At 33.9% G+C, this 22,119-nt stretch overlaps 1 protein-coding gene across 1 annotated transcript; it reads right to left on the bottom strand.

Moving 5' to 3' along the window:
* Window positions 1-476: 476 nt before the first annotated feature.
* On the bottom strand, window positions 477-22,119 carry LOC149780304 (bactericidal permeability-increasing protein-like). Its single transcript, XM_089937134.1, has 16 exons — window positions 21,871-22,119; window positions 19,197-19,253; window positions 18,569-18,668; window positions 17,195-17,326; window positions 16,415-16,491; window positions 13,769-13,923; window positions 12,016-12,079; window positions 11,060-11,151; window positions 10,336-10,512; window positions 8,921-8,995; window positions 6,662-6,829; window positions 6,074-6,141; window positions 3,642-3,684; window positions 2,402-2,465; window positions 1,401-1,477; window positions 477-732 (listed from the first exon to the last, which is right to left on the bottom strand). The coding sequence occupies exons 1-16, from the start codon at window positions 21,983-21,985 to the stop codon at window positions 691-693; spliced, it is 1,506 nt and encodes a 501-aa protein (XP_089793260.1). The 5' UTR covers window positions 21,986-22,119; the 3' UTR covers window positions 477-690.

Below are 22,119 nucleotides of genomic sequence, written 5' to 3'. Positions count from 1 at the left end.
AACGGTGACTTTTCTATTTTCATACCTGGCAACAATTGAAGACGGATTGGCTTCTTTTCCGTAACTTGAACGTTCTTCATATCAGAATGTTTTCTCTCAAATTTGATTAAATTCTGTTCATCGCTTTTGAGTAGTCGTTTAAAGGGTTTTCATCAATTTTAGCAACAACTTCCATCGATAATGGAAAATGGACATTATGTATATGCATTTAAAATCCCTTTGCGCCCAGATGTTCTTCTCCCAGAGTGGTCAAAGCTGGCTTTGTGGTTTTAGAGAAGAAGTTGAACGAAGCAAGTTTTGATGGACGATCGACACTCGACCCACCGTGGACTCAGGACCATACGATGACCTCACCTTGCCGTAAATAAATATGTCATACGTAAAATGAAAGAAAATAACCATGATAAACCCACTCGGATGAGAAAATCCCTTCTTTGAATGTCAAAGTTAGTTGAAAAATAATTGACAAGCATCACTTGAAGTACATAACACAATTTAATTAATAGACTTTAATTAATATCTGTATGAATCTAATACTTTACACGTTATAGTTTTGAGACTGATTATATTCTGTATAATTCATTGTACGAAGCATGGAATATATATATGTAATGGAAGTGGAGATTGGGACCGTAGAGGTATCGTCTACTGTAGCGCCATCGAGTTGTTTTTTATTTCTTCTTCATCACGTTAGCCCATGTACTTCAGGTCGGTTTCGATTACCATAGTATGCTGCAAATAAAACAATAATTACTACTGATGCCAATCTAAATACTGTAAATAGCAGTGAAAACAAAATGTTAGACAAGGAGTGGGGTTAATTTTTGATCTGATAGAGCATTACCAATCGTGTGTCAAGTACATAATATAATTGCTTTTATCTTTAGTTTTCATGTATGTTTTAAACAAATAAAATGCAGTTATCTAATCTTTTAAAACATTTTAAAGAAAACTTATAAATTTTAAATTTTCTATACTGTAAAATTTAGATAAATGATGGTCACTAGAAAAGAAATACCGTACTATTGAAATGAGAAGCAAAGATAGAATGAGTTGACTTTTTAATAATTTTAAAATTATTAGTGAAAATCCAATGAGCTAAATCTTTCGATTTTTCTTAATATTTTGCATACATTTGATTTTCTACATTATTACCGATTTAAAAATAACAATAATAACAAAAAGGCGACCCCTAAACTTCAATTGTTTCATCCAGGAACCAATATATTACTAAGCCTATGTCCCGATAATTTTAATTAACGACTGTGTGTCATCTACTCTTGAACATTCTTTCCCAACGGATTTACTATTTCTCAAATTTATGGACACAGTCTCCATGCTCAAACACCATAAAAAATCCTTCTATATCACCTAAACATTATTACCACCTTTAAACGTACCTTTACGAGTCTAAGGGATGTGTTGACGAAGCGAATTTTTCCTGTCACTGGGAGAGGGAAGCCTTTATTTCCAAATTCTGCAATTATAACATCCATCTACAGCATTCTAAACATACACAAAACATAACTTTCCATTGTAAATTATGTTTTATTTTTCCAATAATAATCGGATTATGGAATAATTTTTGATTACAAGGGAACAAGATGGAAATTTGGTCTGGATAAGTATTTATGGCTTTGTACTTAAATGTCTTACCTCTTCTTGATACTGTCTTAACTGGTCACTCTTCAGTGCAAAACAACGTAGTATTATTGTAGAATAAACAAGGTTTACTTGTAACATCGGTTATTACATCATTTGTCACATTCTCTGGTTTGATCAAAGGGAACATTTATGTATTTGTTAACTTTAACAGATGTTCGTATATGATAATTTCACTATGAAATGGGAAGTTAAATAGAACTGTTACATTTCAATATCTCATTATGAAAAACATAATGAAATATTGTACTCACTCTAATATTTAGTACTGAATCGATATGTAATAAAATATATACCGCATAAGATTCATTTCAGGTAAGAATCAAGATAAAAAGAAATGCATGAGCCAATATCTGGGTCATTTATAGAATGAAATGAACTTAAGTTTGCATCTATGTATATAATAATTGCTAACAGTGTATCATGTACAACATGGTTCCTGTAGTTATATAAATCCACGAACGGTTTTCAATGCTAGTTTTATATCTCAGATAATTAAAATCATTGTAATGTTGATGAATCATCTTGCATACATACATACATACATACATACATACATACATACATACATACATACATAGGTACGTACGTATGTACGTACGTACCTACCTACCTACATACATATATACATACATACATACGTCCCTACATACATACATACATACATACGTACGTACGTACGTACATATATACATACATGTAATAATTTCCTATGAATGAAACAAAAATTAGCTCTTACCGTTTATTTTCGGAATCAGTACTGCTTTAAGAACACTGTTGATCAGTATTTGAATAAATCTGCTCTGTAATAAAATATATATAATTAATATGCAGCACTATTTAGTGCCTTTTAGCACAAGGTTTCAGAGCTATGCTTAGATGACTAAATGTCAACATGGACAAAGGAAGACATGATCAAAGGTGTGTCCTATTTTTGATACTTTTATTTCAAGTAGTTGTTGTTGTTCTGGGGTTTAACGCCATTTTCAGCACAAGATAGGCCATATATGGCGGCCAGTATAACTGGTGGAGGAAGAACCCTGGAAAACCCAGGAAAGAACCACCGACCCACGAGAAGCTACTGGCAGGCTCTCCCACGTACCCACGCTGGCCGAGCCTTGGACTCGAACATACGCAGACAGAGGTGAGATGGCAGTGATCCGGAACGGTGAGCGCTTTAGACCACTCGGGGCCCCTTATTTCAAGTACATGTATTTTACTTATGGTATCCTGTATCACACCACCTAAATTGTGAGTTGGGGTGCAGAGAGGGAAAAGTGTGGAACGTGGCTATTTTTATACACTGTGCATGTAGTAGGGGTCATAGGATCACAGATTTAAATTTAAGTGTCACCTCTTGTCATCGTTAATATGTTCTTCATCATGGCACATACATTTTATATTACACATATTTTGCGCTTTAACACATATAAAAGTGGACTGATTTGAAGCTGATTGTTGTAGCTAACAAGACTGACAATGGATTCAGTCAAATTTGGATACCTAACCAGTAATTAAAAGGAGTCCCTTCAAGTGGAAAAATTTGATATAGTCCCATATCTTTCAGATGAAAGATGAAATAATTTTAGGATAAGGTGTAAAAGGTCGAAGAGGCGTACATGGGTTGCGACATAGACTTTAGCGGCATCTTCTTATGGAAACAATGAATGTTCGAACCTGGTGAGCAGCCAGATTCGTCTGCAAGTGTTAATCGTTTCGATATCATGAAGTCTTCGATAGACTTGCAACACTTATTTAAGCAAATAACATTTGCATGTTTGCGTTGCAGTGATATTAGGAGCAACGTAACGAGTGCAGCGATATGCCATAAAATGTAAATCACAAAACGTTAAAGAAATATCAGGAACTAAGAGACAATATCCAAAACTGTTATTTAATGTTTTTCTTTCTAAAGGTATGATGTATTAGTAAGGGATTAGGGTATCTCACTAATCAATCGCAGCGTTACGAAAACTTACGTTAATTGGGCCAACAGCTGAGTCCGTCACGTTTAACAGGAGCCTGTATGAATGGTTGAAATAGAAAACATTTCCATAAAAGTTGTTGGCTTATGAAGACAAATTCAGGCAAGACTTCTGGACTTCTTGTTTGTCTCTACACATGAGATAATGGATTATTGAATTTGAGTATTAGTTTGTAAACATGTGTTCTTTAGAAATGAGTGATGTTTGTATTGTATGAGAGATTTATACTTTTATTAATGAAGTAATACTGGATTTTTTTTTCTCTATAATCTTGAATTTCATTAAACCATCACTTTTAAATAAACAGATTCCTCAGGGAAAGCAAAAACAAAGAACTGAACTAAAATATTGTTGCTAGTTTGTAAAGTAGCACATTTTCCAAGAGAAATAATTTGAAGTGAATTATCAATATTATTTTGTCACTCAAGTCTATAGATATTGATATCATTATGTACAACGAGTTTAATCCGCTATGGTATCACTTGGTTGGTCTAGTGCGTAGCACAATGCTCATGCAATAGTAATTGGTTGGTCTAGTGGTTAGCATGTTGATCATACAAGTGTACTCGGTTGGTCTAGTCGTTAGCATTTTAATCACTCAAAAGTACTCGGTTGGTCTAGTGGTTATCATGGTGATCACACAAGAGTACTCGGTTAGTTTGGTGTTTATCATGGTGATCACGCAACAGTATTTGGTTGGTCTAGTGGTTAACATGTTGATCGAACAAGAGTACTTGATTAGTGGTTAGCATGTTGATCGTGCAAGAGTTTTCGGTTAGTCTAGTCTTTAGCATGGTGATCACGCAATAGTTCTCGGTTGGTCTAGTGGTTAGCATGGCAATCACGCAAGAGTACTCGGTTGGTCTAGTGGTTAACATTGATCACGCAAGAGTACTCTGTTGGTCTAGTGGTTAGCATGATTATTACGCAAGAGTACTCGGTTGGTCTAGTGCTTAGCATGGTGATCTCGAAAGAGTACTCGGTTTGGTCTAGTGGTTAGCGTGTTGATCATGCAAGAGTACTCGGTTGGCCTAGTGATTAACATGGTGATCATGGAAGAGTACTCGGTTGGTCTAGTGGTTATCATAGTAAGCATGCAATAGTACTCGGTTGGCATTGCTTTTAGCAGTTTGATCACGTAAGAGTACTCAGTGGGTTTAGTGGTTAGCATGTTGATCACGCAAGATTACTCGGTTGGCCTAGTGGTTAGCTTGGTGATCACGCAAGAGTATTTACTTGGTCTAGTGGTTGGTAAGTTGATTAAGCTAGAGTACTTGATTAGTGGTTAGCATGGTGATCACACAAGAGTACTCGGTTGGTCTAGTGGTTAGCATAGTGATCATGCAAGAGTACTTGGTTGGTCTAGTGGTTAGCATAGTGATCATGCAAGAGTACTCGGTTGGTCTAGTGGTTAGCATAGTGATCATGCAAGAGTACCATGTTCAAATCCCATAATATACACTTTTAATTTGCTTTAATGCGCATTTTTTAACTTAATTAAGAACGTTAGTACTCTTACTGTACAATACAAATGTTAAACAGGTGATATTACTGTGTGCGATACTTTATGAAATGTACTAGTTCAATCTTTTATACACTTTAGCTAAACAATAGGTCTGAGTATAAAATAAAAATAAAATTGTTTGTTTGTAGCCGAGAAAGTCACGGATACATATTATCTCGTAAGTGCAAAACATGTAGTTTACTGAGTGTTTTCACCAACTCGATGAAATATATCCGTTATTCAGATATCTTCTTTACGTTGCAGGATGTTTGGCTGGTTTGTAAGTCATTGACAATACACTTGATCCCAGCTCAGATAGCGACTATCTGCGTAATTTTACAAAAGTATTTTCTATCAAACTATCAACTGAACAAATCTGGCTATGTACATAAATTAGGTTACTGCTTTCATCTCGATGATTCGAAATGTAATAAGATTTTTATTGTTATGCTTGATCTTAGAAATACGAGCAGCATAAAAGGTAACTACACGTATCATCAATTTTTAGAAAATATAGATCTTTCCTTTCTTCCATACGGCTTACATAAAATTTCAGTGTTCACAAAAAATAAAAGTAAACGGATTTTAAGAATAAGAATTAATCAGGCTCGAACTGTGTGTACCTCATTCTGTGTACTGAAGTTTAGAATTACATTTCCTGATTGACAATCTCTTTCAGCAGAGAGGCGAAAACGGTAAATTGCTCGAAAATCCTACGCGAGTAGATGATGAAAGTATTGGCAATAACTTAGAAGATGAAATTTACAAAATATCTTCTAATCATTATCGTTAGTCTAAGGGCCAGTTATAATATTGTTCTCAGTTTGATTGTAATTTTTGCAATGTCTACTGTTTTGTTTCAATTTGGAAACAGTCAAAAATAAACAGAAACTCCAAACGGCAAGGGCTCATTAATACTCACATTATGCCATTTATTTTGCCGTGGACACGTTCATTAGATACGGATACATTGACAGTTGTTTCCATTGTCTGAAAAATTAAAACATATAGAAGGTGCTACATTCTTTCCTGTCCATTATATCATACCAAAAGAGAATGATTTGGGAATTCTTACAAACACATGCGAACACTTGTAAATTTGAGCAACACTGTTGACGCCGCCGCCATCACTGCTGTTGAATATATATATATATATATATATATATATATATATATATATATATATATATATATATATATATATATAGATAGATAGATAGATAGATAGATAGATAGATAGATAGATAGATATGTTTCACCTTGTCAATGCACGTCTGAATAGCGTAATCATAAAGATTATAAATAAATTAATAAATATCAAGAACATTCGATTTTAAGAAGTATAGTGCCTTTGTTAATTAATACATTAATTATCATGATTTCATTTTCATGTTAATTGCTTATAAAGACCATACTGTTTTGGAGTAATAGTGTAACATCTGCACATTACTTAATCCAAAATTTCAATTTATAGAACTATACAAGCGCCAAAAACTGATTGGTTACTTACTGCCATGGTGGACATAACATACGTCCGATTTTTGTCATTCTGCCTTGCATAGAGCACGATTTTTCCACTACAGTTGACCTTCAGCTCACCGGGAGTGATATTCATTGTAGGGGGACGACCACTAAATAAGTTAAGCTCCACGGTGCTGTTTGGGAAATTCTTCTGGAGCTGTGTGAACACAATTTTTAAAGCATGTTGAAATAAAAACTCTGCTGTTTAGTACCTATACATACGTTTTCTGTATTGCGCGAAAAAATTGTCTGATACACAATATTATTTTTTTTTTGTGTGTAACAGCCGTAATGGACTTGAGACTGGGAGAAAATGCTAGCACATACTTTTTAGTGTAATTTTGTTGAGGAGTAATCCATTTTGGTGAGATAAAGGAGAAGGTTGCATTGCAATGATCAATTGTTCACTATATCAAACTATACATTTACATTTTTGAATCTGAAAACTGATATGATACCACATTGTAAAATATATTGGGTGGTGTAAAAAGAATTAGGACACAAAACAATGGTCGCTCGTAAACTAGATTTTTTTGTGATAGTCATTATCAAACGAAGGCACGATGATAAGGTCGAAATATTATAATCTTGATACCTTCATTGGGAGCAGATATATCACCCGTTTATACATTCCATGCAAGATTTTCACGATGACACATTTTCTTTGCCTAGATTAAATGCTGTTTTAACGCACTTAAAAAGTGTTTACAGCAATCAGAAAAAAACCCAACAAAGTGAAATGTATAAGAGACGCCCCAGATTTTATGTTACTAGGCTACAAGTGTTCACTCACAATAAGTAAAATTAATAAAATTAATAACAAAAATATATCAAAACAATTTACAGCTTTAGTATTAAGAAAACAAAATTCAAATAAGTCATGAATAATGGTATAACATCAATTTAGTTGTGTGAAAGCCTAGCATCTGACGTCTGGCACACTGTAACGTCATAATCTCAACAATGTCAACACTTACTCAAAGGATAAGCTGACAACAAATCCTTTTAATGAAAAAAAAAAAAAAGAAACCACGATGGGCAGTAGTCTTTGCCGTGTTTATTCCTTGACCCAGACTGATAAGCATATATAGTCGTGGCAGGCAGATCTGAGAACATGTACAACAAAACGTTTAATATCTTTTGCTTTTCGTCTGTATATTCTTAACGGATAATACTGAAAGTCAGTCACGAGAGTGAGGGAGAGAGAGTGCCACGGCATTTCATCAATAATCAACTGAAACATTCTACACAATTTAGAGACAAGAGTTTCTAATCCAGACAATCATCGCAATATTGTCGCAACCCCATCTTCATGATTCCTTTGAACAAAGAAGCCGATCATCATTCAAGTCACAACTGGCCCACATTCTAAACTTATCTGTCGCATTTTGTGTTGAGACTCCTTTATGTTGCATCTGCTGATAAGTCTCCTTCTAGACTCTGTTTCAACCTTTGTAATTCACCAAAACAGAGTTAAAATACAATACAAAAACTGATAGACAGCATTTCATCGTAACGTTGGAATCCAAATTGGAAAGCACGCACAAATTTCAATATTTCTCTTTGGTTATATTTAATAAAAACGCTGTAATTCCTGTACACAAACGATTTGTACAGAGCGATTTTAAATTAAGAAAACCAACATCACTTTGTATTGCATTAGAGATAAACACCTACTGTGTAAGCTTAAGTGTTATTGAGACATCGAAGATATGCATTGATTTATCAAACTCCACTTGACCCATTGCTACTTGATGGCTATAATTTACTTCTTAAGCATTCAGTAAACTATTTTTTCTACTATTACCTCTTTTCGCAAACTAAAAGTGAATACGAAAAATGGAGCTCTGTTCCAATACATTAGTAGGCGCCGTCAGTAAAAACTTAGTACACTGCTCTAACCACAAATTAGATGCATACCCTTTAAACAATCAAGTCATGGAGCCAGCTTTCCAATACATGCAATTTCAAGATCCTTAGATATAATAGACCTGTGTGACCAAAGGAACATTGTCGTAACACTCATTCTGTATATCTTGCTGAAAGAAGAAAGTAAAGTGTCCATTGTGACTCTCTATATCCGTGTATAGTACACTCCAAAAACTGTGAACATATTTAATATTTAATACAGATCTGTCTGTGCATTGTACGGAGAGATCCGCCTAATAATTTGATTGTGTGAAGTACGCAGTTAGACAAGCCTCATACCCGATCTGACATGTTACGGGGTGGGAGTTGGGGTACTCACCTGTGGAATTAGGTTCCCAAAACATAGAAATGACGTGCATGTTGTGTTAAGGATTCCTCTCTGATTAGGAGGCAGCTGAAAGAAACGAAGATAAATAGTTCATAGTACTGTATATCAGCAGTGCAAGTAATGAATAAAAAGAAACCTTAGATAACTTGAACATTATTAACTCGATAACCTGGCATAACTCACTCAATCCTTATATTTAACATTATCTTGGCAGTGATCTTCTGTAACCTCGAAATAACAGAACACAGACCTAAAACTGGATCTGAAGTACTTCAGTTTCTGAAAGTTCGAGTGCATTTGCAATGATTAATTTTGGTGAAATACTGGGCAAATGTTTGGCGAGCTCAGACTACATTTGCAGGTCGATATACTATACTGGCTACGTTTCATTTTATGTTATTGATATATTTTGCCAAAAAATATTATTATAAAAAATAGGCGCAAAGAAACCAACAGTATGCACAATATATCACAAAGTTAAGTTCTTTCTCAGATATGCAGGACTGCAATATCATCCTTTTACCACTAATAAACCAGAGCTCATAAGAGGACGTCATGTGATCAAGGAATGTTTTAACTAAAATTACATTTATGACTAATTAGCATTCTTGTATTAAAATAATTCTTGAATTCATTCTAGGATTGAAAAACAAATTCTGACCATGCTGCCTTACAATGCATGCCATTCCCAAGGTTACCATATTTCTCTTATCCATTGTTTGATCCTATGTCTAATATTTTAAAAACTTCATACTAAAGAAGAAACATAGGCATTTGATATTATTTCTCCAGGCATCACATATTTTTAAAATAAAAAATACTTAAGACAGCTCGGAATTCTTGAAACTGTAAGTACGGTGTATGAAGTGAAGATGAAAATCATAATACTTTTTGATGTGATGCACATACCTATGTTGACGATTTTTTCACAAGCATGCACATTGCCAGCACAAAATAAATACCATTCGACTGTCTGTTGCAATATTTATCATAAATATGAAGAAAAAAACCTTAGTAGACAGAGTTACTTACAACATAGCAAAATACGAGAATAAATGGCCAACATCGCATTCTTAGACTATGCTGTATTTTCGTTTCTTTTGTTCTTGATTATGCCATATTTTCTAGTCAACAGACTAGAATTAGACTTGTATAAGTTAACGGGGAAAATTGGAAGAGCTTTGTAGATAATAGGTAAAGATCTAAAATATTAAGGTGAAACAAATGAGACCAGGTGAGATATTTACTTCACACTTTGTTTCCTGATCGTAAAATCAAGGAGAGAGAGACAGACAGACAGATACAGAGAGACAGAGAGACAGACAGACAGACAGAGTCAGAGACAGATACAGAGAGAGGTGGTGGTTGTTGTGGGAACATCTATTCCTCCTGTAAAATGCACTTACATCTGCGGCCGTAATGTTGAGAACCAGATAGTTGTGCATCTGTGCAGCATACCCCAGTGTGTTAAACATGTAGTCCGATATCCAGAGGTACATCATCTTTTGGGTATCCCCAATATCTGCCAATGTATGGGGTTGAAAAGGGGCCTCTCTCTCATCTCCAAGCCAAGAGATCTCACCCTAAAACACATCCGGTTAGTGCCTGAATTTATGTCTGTCAAGCTGATTCTTGTCATAAACCATACACAGGAAATATACATAAAAATTTTGATGAAATTACTAAATTAATCAAATATGTAGAACTTGACAAAAACACATATAAAATATTCAGAAATGTTTGAAGCATGCAAAGCAAGACATGTAATTACAGCTAATTGCAATGCAATGTCGACAATTTGATGATATCATAAACATCTGAAAGGTTTCCTTTCCATTTAAAACAGAAAGTTAAAATTCTAAAATGTGATGCTTCTCAGATTCTTTACTTGTAACTGCAGAACCTAAATCATATGAATTAAATTGGATAACTTTATGTTAGCACCACTCCTAAGCACACTACATTGCTATCAAAGAATATGAAATTAAGATTGCTGCAATCCCTAAATCAAACTACGTGCTAAATGTTACGACTGGTTTATATATTTTATATGTGCAATTTTTTGTACATGACCTGTCATATCCATCCATCGATCCATCCATCTCTTTTTACTAATTCTGATCACCATACCTTGTGAAATGTTTCCATGTAGGATGATTGAAAGGTTGGAACTTGTAGTAGACGATAGTCAAGCAGGAAATGTCCGAATATTTTGATGGTCACTGAAAATATACCAGATTCATCTGAGCTGTATAATACAAGTCAGATCGTTATCTTCAATTACTTTGCAAAAAAATATATGTTCTCATATGTATATATGGTAGATTCTATGGATAAGTCAAGTAACAGGGTCAGAATATATATATATATATATATATATATATATATATATATATATATATATATATATATATATATATATATATATATATATACATATGTTCCATTTTGGATGAATCTTTTGGGATTACACGTGATGGTGGAACCAAGCTTGCGAACTCATTAAAGTCTCCAATATTTATGATAGTTTTATTATCGAAAAAACAAGTATGTCTGTTTAATATTGGCAGAAAAATATGCTTTTCAACTAATCCATTGTCGTAAATGATATTGTAAGGGCTTTATCTAATGGCACAATATGTGCAAAAATGAACTGCATTTGAATTTACATATTGATTATCGCTATGTGTTTTTCCCATTACTTTCACCATCTTTCTCTCAACCCTCCAAAATCAGAAAAGAGTGTGTGCCAGAAAGAAGAATCTACCCGAGGGTCTGTAATTTAAAGCAAGCACGTCGGTTACTTACTAGCAATGCGGACGTTGCGTTTGGATTTCTCATCACAGTACATATGATGAATTTTATAATTCTCATGCATCAGGCGGACATCAGATAGAAAAACAAGCAACAGAGCATATCATATATACCTTTTCACTATGATCAATAATCTCGTGGTATTAGTGTTGTTAATGTTGTTGCTGTTCTTTAATGTATAAAATCGACGATTCTCTAAATGAATCACTCTCTTTCTTCTTTCCGTACTTCTTTCATTCTTTGTGTAGTTCAGCCGACAATTAACAACTTACCTGGCAATGACGCCAACTTCTTCTCCATATCTTCGTTGATCTGCTTAGTAACAATATCACAAATCTGCAGACGTAAAGCAAATCTTGAGCGAATATTTTACCTAGTGAACTAAGTGAAGGAAACAGTTTAAAAATTCTAGTTTTACTTTGCTTACACGAACCGTAATAACATACAATGTCTGTTCAACGGCTTAAAGTATTCTTCTTTTGTGATCAGATATTTTGACAATACACAAGGGATATTAAGGTAAAAATAAAATATCGTTTTGCTTTTAATCTGATAGATAGTTCCAAATTCAAACACAAACTTGTTTAAATCCTACTTTTATCCATGGTGTTTTGAGATAGTTAATCAGTTTATTTTTTATTTATTTATTTTAGAATGGCGAATAAATTTGGCATGGCTCGATCATTTGCAAAAAAATATTGTCAGTAAAACGTGACACTAAACTGTAAACATAAATGTGATCCTTGTGGTAATTGTAAACGTGGATAAACAGATGGCGTCACGAACTCATCACATTAACGTTTAGATTAATATTTACATCTAATATTAACAGAAATAAAATGTTGGTGTATGTTACAATCTGATGCTAGTTTTTCTTTATAATCTGACTTAGTTACAAACATAAGTAACGCGAACAAAGTTGAAACATGCTTTCTTTTCCATTCCCAATACCTGCCGGCATGAATTGCTACTCTGTCACATGTTAAACAATAAAGCCACTTGTCACACGCTACAAAATTATGTTTTATATTACCCATCACCCGATGGATTAAGATTAACAGAAGAAAATTAACGTATCTGTTACAACATAATCCACTTGTTTTTCTTTAGAATCCAACTTAATTACACACATAAGTATCGCGAACAAAGTTGGAGCATGTTTTCGTTTCCCAACCCAATTTCTGCCGGCATGAATTGCTACACTGTCGCATGTTCAGCAATAAAGCCACCTGTTACCTGTAATACCTTACAATTTATGATTTATGTTATCCAACAGCAGAAGAACAAAAAAAAATCAGCTACAGCAAGAGTTATTTTTCCTTTCATAATGATGTCCGCCATATTTTGGGTTAGTCTTCCATTTCATCGTTTTAGAAAGGAATAATTATTATTCATTTACCAAAGAAAGAATGAGTCTCAGAACTATGGACATATAGGATATATGCATGATCGCAGATTGATATAAACTAACCCTTTCCAATACTCACGAGCATTTGAAATCCACAGCTGGTCCACATTGTCTACCCCATAAAGTGGCATAACAAGAATTGTACCAATAACACGTTAAATCAGACAAAGGCAACAGTACGCTTATTTTATATTGATAATTTATGAAATTATTTAAAAATATTACATGATTCTGGCTACAAAAGGGCTCTTGGCACAAGACATAAATCTCGTTTGATTAATTTAATAATCACATCCCTGTTTTATTAATATTCTCAAACTGTCTCCTCAGATTGAGATTTTTCATTATCTTGTTTATGGTCCTTCAGGCCATAGCAGTATTGTTTTCTAATTTTAGTTAAAATCGTCCTCAGGTATATAACATGGCTCACTATGGAGAATTAAGGATTTCATGATCCATTTTAATCAAAGTTGACTGCTGAATCTTCTGTAATCGTTGTTTCCAACTAGGAATATTAGCTATTTTGAAAACAAATCTTAATGGAAGGAAGCAAAATTTGAGATGTTTAGTGAGACTAGGGTCAGGTAAACTTTTCTTTGAAGCTCTATGCTTATTACTTTGTTTATAAGGATATTTCTGACTCTGTTCTCCACAAGTCTGCTGAAGAGATTGTACAGCCAGGCCCATCTACCGTGAAATTTGATCTTCACCCTGTAAATCCCACAGCTGCAACCACTTGCCGCAATAGTTGGTCTTCCATTAACGTCAACACCTGTAAAACAGTACTTGACATCTTAATTGGATACCTGACATACGCATAACGTAATAATAATAATAATAATAATAATCGTAATGCTGAAGAAGAAGCAAATCTGTTATAGACCAAAACAATTGATGTCAGTGAAATCATTTAGAAATTAGGAATCAAGTACACGATTCTAAGTATCAAAGTTGGCATGCTAGGGTCAAAACGGCATTGAGCTTCCTTACAAACGAGAGAATAAAAAGACTATTAAAAGATGAAAAGTACATAATCGTAGTTTAGAAAAATAGATAAGCACATAATCGTGGATTGATGAAAAAAAGAAAACATTTATGAAAACAGCTCATAGCAAATAATAAATAGTTCAAAGCTTTAGTTCCAGAAGAGGGGATTTAATAGATATATAAGGAAATGATTATTGCAAGCATGGAAAATGTAAGAAGAGAACTTCATAATGAACTAAAACATGGAATGTATGGACATTTGGTAAGTGAAACAGAGCAACAGGCCATTGGGGACATCTTGAAATAGTTCACACTGTAAGGACATAGGAAAGAAACAAAAGGGTTGAAAATACTGGAACAGGACCAGGAACTTATTATTCACGTGCTAAAAGCAACTGCATAGCTTCAAGAGACATCCACCATTCTGAAGACTTTTCAGAAGTAAAGATGACATAATCACCCACCCGACTTGTGTGTGCAGCGAGTTGGTACAGCGTAACTACGAACAAATAGCACATAAAACTAACCCTATCAGTTCACAGACAGCCATTTCATAAATATAGATTTGATTCCGCAACCAAGTTGTACGACATCAGACAAAGTTTAGAAGAGCGGGCCGAAATTTGCTATGGGTTTTTAACATCCAGAACGACCAAAGACTAAAGAAGAAGCCAAACATAGTGCCACTTTCCAAGGAAAACATGGCCTACATTGTGTATACTTCTGTATTAAGGTATCCTCACGTCACATGCAAAAAAAGGCAAAGAGTAAAAATCTACGGTGACCTGACCAGATGACTTAGAAAGGTCTTGGAACTGTCAGAGAGATCATTGTGAATGCAGTGGCAGCGTTAGGAGTAATGCTCCGGAAAGCAGGAGCCAGGATAAAATCTGTTGAAAAAGCACTGACGATCGATCTATCTTAGAAAGCGGGTCTCCGCAGAACAACAAGAATTGTGTGGAAGGTCTCTAAGACCTGAGGCCATCTAAGTGGTTCTCTCACGCAAAAAGATCAGCCAAAAGTACTATCAGGAAGCTTCGAAACGGAATAATAATAATAATAATAATAATAATAATAATAAAATTAATAATAATAACATTTACCCATTTCACGTCATTTCACAATTAATATAATGTGAAATTCTGACTCCAGCTTCAAAATAAATCTCCAAAATGAGATTTTAATATATCTTGTTTTTAGTTTTCTGACATTATTATAAGTTTTATTAGAGTTAGACTTAGAGAAAACTTTATATTTAAAACTATAAACTATTGGGTCTTTTTGATAAATATTTCAAAAATTAAATTGAGGAATCTTTAAATTTTCATAATTGGCGTAGTCAATTCCATTTTTAGAGAACTTAGGGGATTTCATTTATTGGTGCCTGTTTAATTTTCAGTATTAACAAAATAAATACTCCAAGAATAAATAAAAACAAGCAGTTTGTCGGTTCTGCTAGATAAAAAAATATTTTGCATTAGGAGGGACTGACAAAGACGGAGAGTCAGCTCTGGACATATTTCCTGATACAAAGAAGAAAGTGGTAATATGATTCGAGATTTTTTCAAAATTAGTTAAATTTGTGTAAGCATTGTATTATTTACGTAGTTCTGATATACAAAGTCAATTCAGGTGCTATTTAAAAAATTTTAGTTTCAACGTCCATGCCAAAAGTAAACATCCCTGTTTTGCGAGTTTAACCATTTGGATGCTTCACTTCTTCCTAGTCGCAGTGTGACTTTCTACCAGCAAACCACACGCGTTGATGCTATTGTGTCCAGTCTTATTTATGATATTATCCAAGTTCTGTAGAGTAAATATCATACTTTTTGAGCATAAACGAATTTAAATGTATAACATCGGATTGAAATTGCAAATAGATGTTGATCATAAGTATCAAAAAAGGTAATATAATTACATTCATGTTGCAACAGGCAGTGGCTATTTGGTTTTGTTAATCTTAAGATACACCGTGGTCCACTAGTGATGAAATCAAAATGGTAAGAATAACAGTGTATGAAGCAAACAGTATTTAGATAATGGCTAGCGACCGAGATTCGCTCGCAGTTATGGACTGGTATGGTCCCGTGTGATATATCAACTGTGGTAGTTGGCCAGTAGTCTATTAGATACTTCAGACTTTAATTTCATTTTTCGAAGTTGATTCATCAAAGTGATAAGTGTTCAGTGTATACAATTTGTTAATGTATATACCAATTTATATAAATTGTAAATAGAAAATCTTACGGGACTGGTCTTTCTTGCAAATGACTTACCGAAAATCATATTGATAGAGAAGTCTAGCCCATAGACTGAAATATCAAACGTCCCGCTTCCTCGAATTGTTGGAAGCCTGCAAAATTATATAATAAAATATTGTTTAAATTACAACATACGCGGAGTAAGATCTCAAGAGGTTTTCGTCAGTTTTTATGTATGTGTGTGAGTGAGATTTATTATTTTAATCCGAAATTGGTACTTTAGTCGGGTTTACATGTGTTTTGAGGTGACATTAATTTGTATTTTGTTCTTTTCTTCATTTTCGCTTGTTAATCTCGTCACCGCCACCAAGCATATTGTTAAAATTATATGATATATTTACATTGTGTTAAATTAAACCAATTAATACCTTTTAAACTTAGACTAATTTACAGGTCAAGATAAATAAATAAGACAATGAAAAAATCTGTTGAATATATAAGAAATCGAGCCGAACAAATGTCATAAATACCGCTTTTATACAGCGTCTGCAACAGAAAGACAAGCCTGCCAACGGGCACAAAAATACAATAGCGATTAGATGATTAGTTATAAATTACGCTGTCCATCTATCTTGCTAGGATGTGAAATGATACATGTAAAAATGAGAGATTCTCTTGAATGTGTATATAATGATGGAGAAAGATTAAGTTTGTATCTCTTATTATCTTTCTGTATATCTCTCTAGATCTGTATAGGAGTGCGTACACAAGTGTAAAGCCCCCAAAGTGATACTCTTTATGATGGAAACAATAACTGATATTAATAAATCAGATTTAGTACATATAGTTACTCACCATCTCTTGCGAAATGTGTAGCGAAAGTTCCCGTGCATGCTTACACCAGCTCCGTTGGCTGTCCACTTTAGACCCGCTCCCGGTAGAATCAAGATACTACTCTGTGGTTCTGTGAACCCTGTTACCCGCAGGCTTTAGCCGTGAAAAATAGTAAATTATGCCAGTAAAAAAATTATTTGCTAGAGTATGGCATATTCTAGGCAGGCATTTGTTTTAAAGATATAATTGCAAATTAATCATTATTTCATTGATTTTTTTAATGGTTTTAGCATGTTAAGTCCGTTCATAACCGAGAAGCATGATTTGTAGTCAAATATCATATAAAGATAGAAATAAAACATCGTGAAAGAAATGGTTCAGAAATATGTTTCCTCGTGTCAAGATTTTACTAAAGTGTACATTGAGAATTGTTTAAAAAAGCAAAAATACATTAACAATCTCAAACAAAAACCAACATATTCCAACCATGATGACCAGAGAGATGTCACTGAAAGAGAAATGGGCTTAATTCATTTGAGTACTGAATAAAAACAGCATTGCGCTGCACTGAGAGATCCAATAGCTTAGAATTTAATGCGGATTAAAAAAGCGATACCAAGTTTGAAGGTCGGTTTTCCCCGTTATTAAGAAGTCATTTCGTCTTATATTGTGTGCCTTAAATTGAGTTTGGAAATACAAATAATTAAGTTTATACGGTAATATCTAGGACTAATTAAATAATAATTATTTTTGCTTCTTTTGGTTTCGTTCTGTATCATATAAGTCTGTTCCCCCAGAAAGGCCATATATGCCCCTATTTAGTACGTTTTAGTTTAGTCCTCGTGCATTAAACATCTTCCATTTATAAAGTGCTTAGATAATGAATCATGCTTGGGAGTTTCTCGAATCAGAGGAAACATCAATTAAGTTCACTGTAACTGGTCTAAAAAATGGGCCAAATAATAAATTCCTATTAAAACTTCAGATTTCGAAACTTGACAAAAGACTTTAGACTTTTATGGGGTTACTGGTGGGACTTCAGATTTAAACATCAAACCTTAAACCTTCTATCACAGTTTTCGGGAATTATGAGTTTTGAAATCTGACCTCCTTACGTCCATCTGTACAAATTTGATGTCTTGCTTTAAAGTCTCTCCGAAGGTATTCGTTTAAGTCTGAAGTTCGGTAGTCAAGAAGTCTTAAGTTCGATGGACCGAAACTCGAAGAATCTTTATATCTATCCATCAATCTATATATTTGTTAACTGATGAATCAGAAAAGTTATCGTGAATTAGATTTATTATATTCGTGTAAATAACAACGGTAATACAATATATCTCATATCAGTCACCTTTGCGAAATGAAAGTGGTAACTATGTACAATGAAGCACCTACTTGGTGAGGTCGTACTGAAAACTGCCGGACTCCCCGTGCTGATCAGGGACACTGAACGTGCGGATATTCGCCACCAACGCATCCATGGCAACTCTGTTTGCTGAAAACAATATACTAAATTGATATACAAATACATGAGTAATTTAGTATTTTACCAAACATGGCAAATGTCATGATTTGGATAGTTTTGATAAGCTCAAGGTATCCTTCACTGGTGCGCATTGGCTACCTGCTAACACAAGGTCCAAATTTAAGTTGTTGCCAGATACAGTATAAGAAATTCAAATGAACTTTAACCAGTGCAGGAACAAAACTGTTGACTCCGTCGTAGCTGCTGTCAAAGAAGTGATCACACACACACACACACACGCACACACACACACACACACACACACACACATATATATATATATATATATATATATATATATATATATATATATATATATATATATATATATATATATATATATATATATATATATGCAATGACGATTAAGGCAAGTATTCTCTAAAAATGAATTCCTAAAACACATCAGGAAGTAGAAGGCTGATCTGGATAGGATTTTTAGCGCAGAAAACGAGAAATAGTTTTCGGAGAGAGAGAGAGAGAGAGAGAGATATTTACCATAATTGAAGCCATTGCTGGTGATCCTAGTCTTGAAACCGGGACTTTTTTCTTTGACTATTTCCAGGAAATCAAAGAAGACAATTAGGCAAGTGAACATGTATGTAGGGTGTGACCATTTTCATACAATGTATACATGTTACATCCCCTAAGCTAGTCGACTGTCAATGTGTGTTTCACACTCTCAGTATTCAATGTCCTGGTGCGCTTAAACAGTCGCCGAATTAGTATATAGTCGAGTATAAGAATTTCGTAAAGTAATATTGCCCCGCTATAGCATAATGACGTACATAAAGTAATATTGCCCCGCTGTAGCATAATGACGTACATAAAGTAATATTGCCCCGCTGTAGCATAATGACGTACATAAAGTTATTCTTCAATATAGCGTAGGATACTATAAAATAAAATAGACTTTGAATATGATAGACCAAGATTTGGGTGTATCGGGGTTACCCAAAGGATTTTAAATCTTTGGCATAGTAGTATTATTATGAAAGAGAAAGTAAAATTTTTCAAACCTCGATATTATATACATCAGAGAGAGAGAGAGAGAGAGAGAGAGAGAGAGAGAGAAAGAGAGAGATTCAGGTCACTGGAACAACATAAAGAAACATGCAGATACATAGATAAATGAATAGACAGAAGAAGATGGAAAATTAGGTCGATAGACGAATGCTCTTAGGTCAGTACAACAGAACATATGAGAGATAATTAAGAAACTGGACAATAATTTACAAGTGGATGAAAAAATCAGAACTTTTTAAAGCCATCATATATACTGAATTGAGACACAATATCAATGACATTGGCTCAGTGGCATATTGTTGTAGTGGGTGTAATTTACAGAAGACTAAAATAGGTATGTCACTATCTGTATGAACTTGCGAAGCCTTCTTAACGAATTCTTGCTAATACTCTGAAACAATTGTCAAATCATTAACAGTTTTGGATGTCTTATCGTAAAGTGTTGGACTGTATTGCTATCAGTATATTGAGAGATGATGACTACACTTAAAAAAGTAACGAAATATTCCGCATACATCGTTCAAATAACATAATATGGATTTTCGTTCATCTTTGCCGTCATTAGTAACATTTTTGCCATTTGTGCCAGAATCATTTCAATTTTCCATAAGTTGATTTCTTAGATTTATCACATATGTCAAAACAATGTTATGAACTCGTCAGAACGGGACAGTATTTTCAACAGGCCAACTTTCAGATCCAAATGTCACCAATAGAAAAGTTAGATGATCAAACAGTTGAAACTAAATCAAAATATATTCTTCAACCAGTCACTACATGACTTTATTTACCTTGGTACCAAGATTATTCATATTTCTTCCAAAATATTCAGTTGCTATGTCTAAATGTGAATTATTAAATGTCAAGGGTATTCTTTGTTTTTCCAATAATCACCAAATTTAATGATATTATTTTCTCTCAGAAATACATTCATTATTCATAGATTACAATAGTTAACACAACGTGTTGAAGATGTCGAGCGTTATATGAAGTAAATTACAAGCCATCAGCATAGACCCAACTCATTATTTTTCATGTATAGGAGTTAGTCATTACCCACTTTGTTGGTCAATACCTGGTCACTTTGTTGGTCAATACCTGATACGTTGATTTTCTCTCAAATAATTTTCAATATATTTAACTAAAACCAAAATTCAAAGGAAGAGGTTACAAGATTTTCATTTCTTCACACACCTTCTAAACACATAAAATATTCATATAATTAATATTTAGTATTCATTTTTAGACAGGATAGTTTGATGTTTTCAAATATATTTTTAAGAACAATGAAATATTTCCCTGAGAAATCAGGAAGTTTTACCCATAATCCTGCCCTTAAAAGGTCATGAAAATCCTTAAGGAAAGTTAGAAAATCACAATACATTTTATTGCAAGCATTTAAGTATTTAGTCAAACAAAACATAACAAGGATATTATTGATAAGAAAGACTTTATAAACAACGTTTTCGTTTCAGGACGGATATGACACTCATCAATAAATAACGTTAGACCATATCTATCCTTGCCACTAACTCGGATTGACAATAAATAATCAGAATATACTTAATCTAAAATCTACAAAAATCATAGCTTCAGATATATTTTATATATTTTCAACGACTGATAATAAGCAGGTGTTTCGTTCTTTCCAAAATAATATTTGCTTTATTCATTCAGGAGGAAGCTTTTGCTTTGCTCTATTTTCCAAATTAACAGAATAACTATATTTGCCTCCATATGTACATGGGTAGGAAAGCATGAACTCGACATATGTTAGGTGTATACTCTTAGAGTTTCATCTTCAGTACATACATATAACAAAAATCAATCATTTATTTGGCTTTACTCCCTGTCAGTGAGACCAATTGTTGCCCATGGTAGTCGTATGTTCGATAAGTGAGGCCAGTGGTGTCTAAAAATTACTACCGATATCGTACGCATTTTTAAGATAGTAAATATATGTGTAGCTCAGTTTCTCGGGCACTTGTTATAGTCTATAATGATGTAGAAATACAATATTTTCTAACAGCATATAAGACACTAGGAATAAATTACTTTGCTAAGTAAGACAACATGACTGATTTTGGTAGGATTAAAACCGGCAAAACCTGAAATAGTTGCCGTAAAGAGAGAGAGAGAGAGTTACCATATTTCAAGCCATTGTTGGTGATCATAGCTTTCGAACCCGGACTTTTTGCTTTAACTGTCTCCATGTAACCAAAGATGACAAGGAAGTAAGTGAACAGGTACAGTGGGAGCATTTTGATCACACAATTGTGACATCCACCAGACTAGTTGAGTTACAATGATTGTTTCACATTTGTAACAATCTATGTCCTGGTACGCTTAAACCGTCGCTAAATCAATATTTAGCACGTGTAAGTACGTGGCAGAC

Source organism: Sinohyriopsis cumingii, chromosome 16 (genome assembly GCF_028554795.1).
Source record: "Sinohyriopsis cumingii isolate HCF-2022 chromosome 16, ASM2855479v2, whole genome shotgun sequence".
Classification (NCBI taxonomy): domain Eukaryota; kingdom Metazoa; phylum Mollusca; class Bivalvia; order Unionida; family Unionidae; genus Sinohyriopsis; species Sinohyriopsis cumingii.
Note: the sequence above shows the minus strand (reverse complement) of the source record. Positions and strands in the feature narration are given on the sequence as shown.

Coding starts and splice junctions, on each gene's coding strand:
- LOC149780304 (XM_089937134.1), bottom strand. CDS start 21,985: ATGCTCCCACTGTACCTGTTCACTTACTTCCTTGTCATCTTTGGTTAC. Junction 8,996..10,335: donor TCAACATTACGGCCGCAGAT/GTAAGTGCATTT, acceptor CGTTTCTTTCAG/CTGCCTCCTAATCAGAGAGG. Junction 3,685..6,073: donor GGCAAAATAAATGGCATAAT/GTGAGTATTAAT, acceptor CCATTCATACAG/GCTCCTGTTAAACGTGACGG.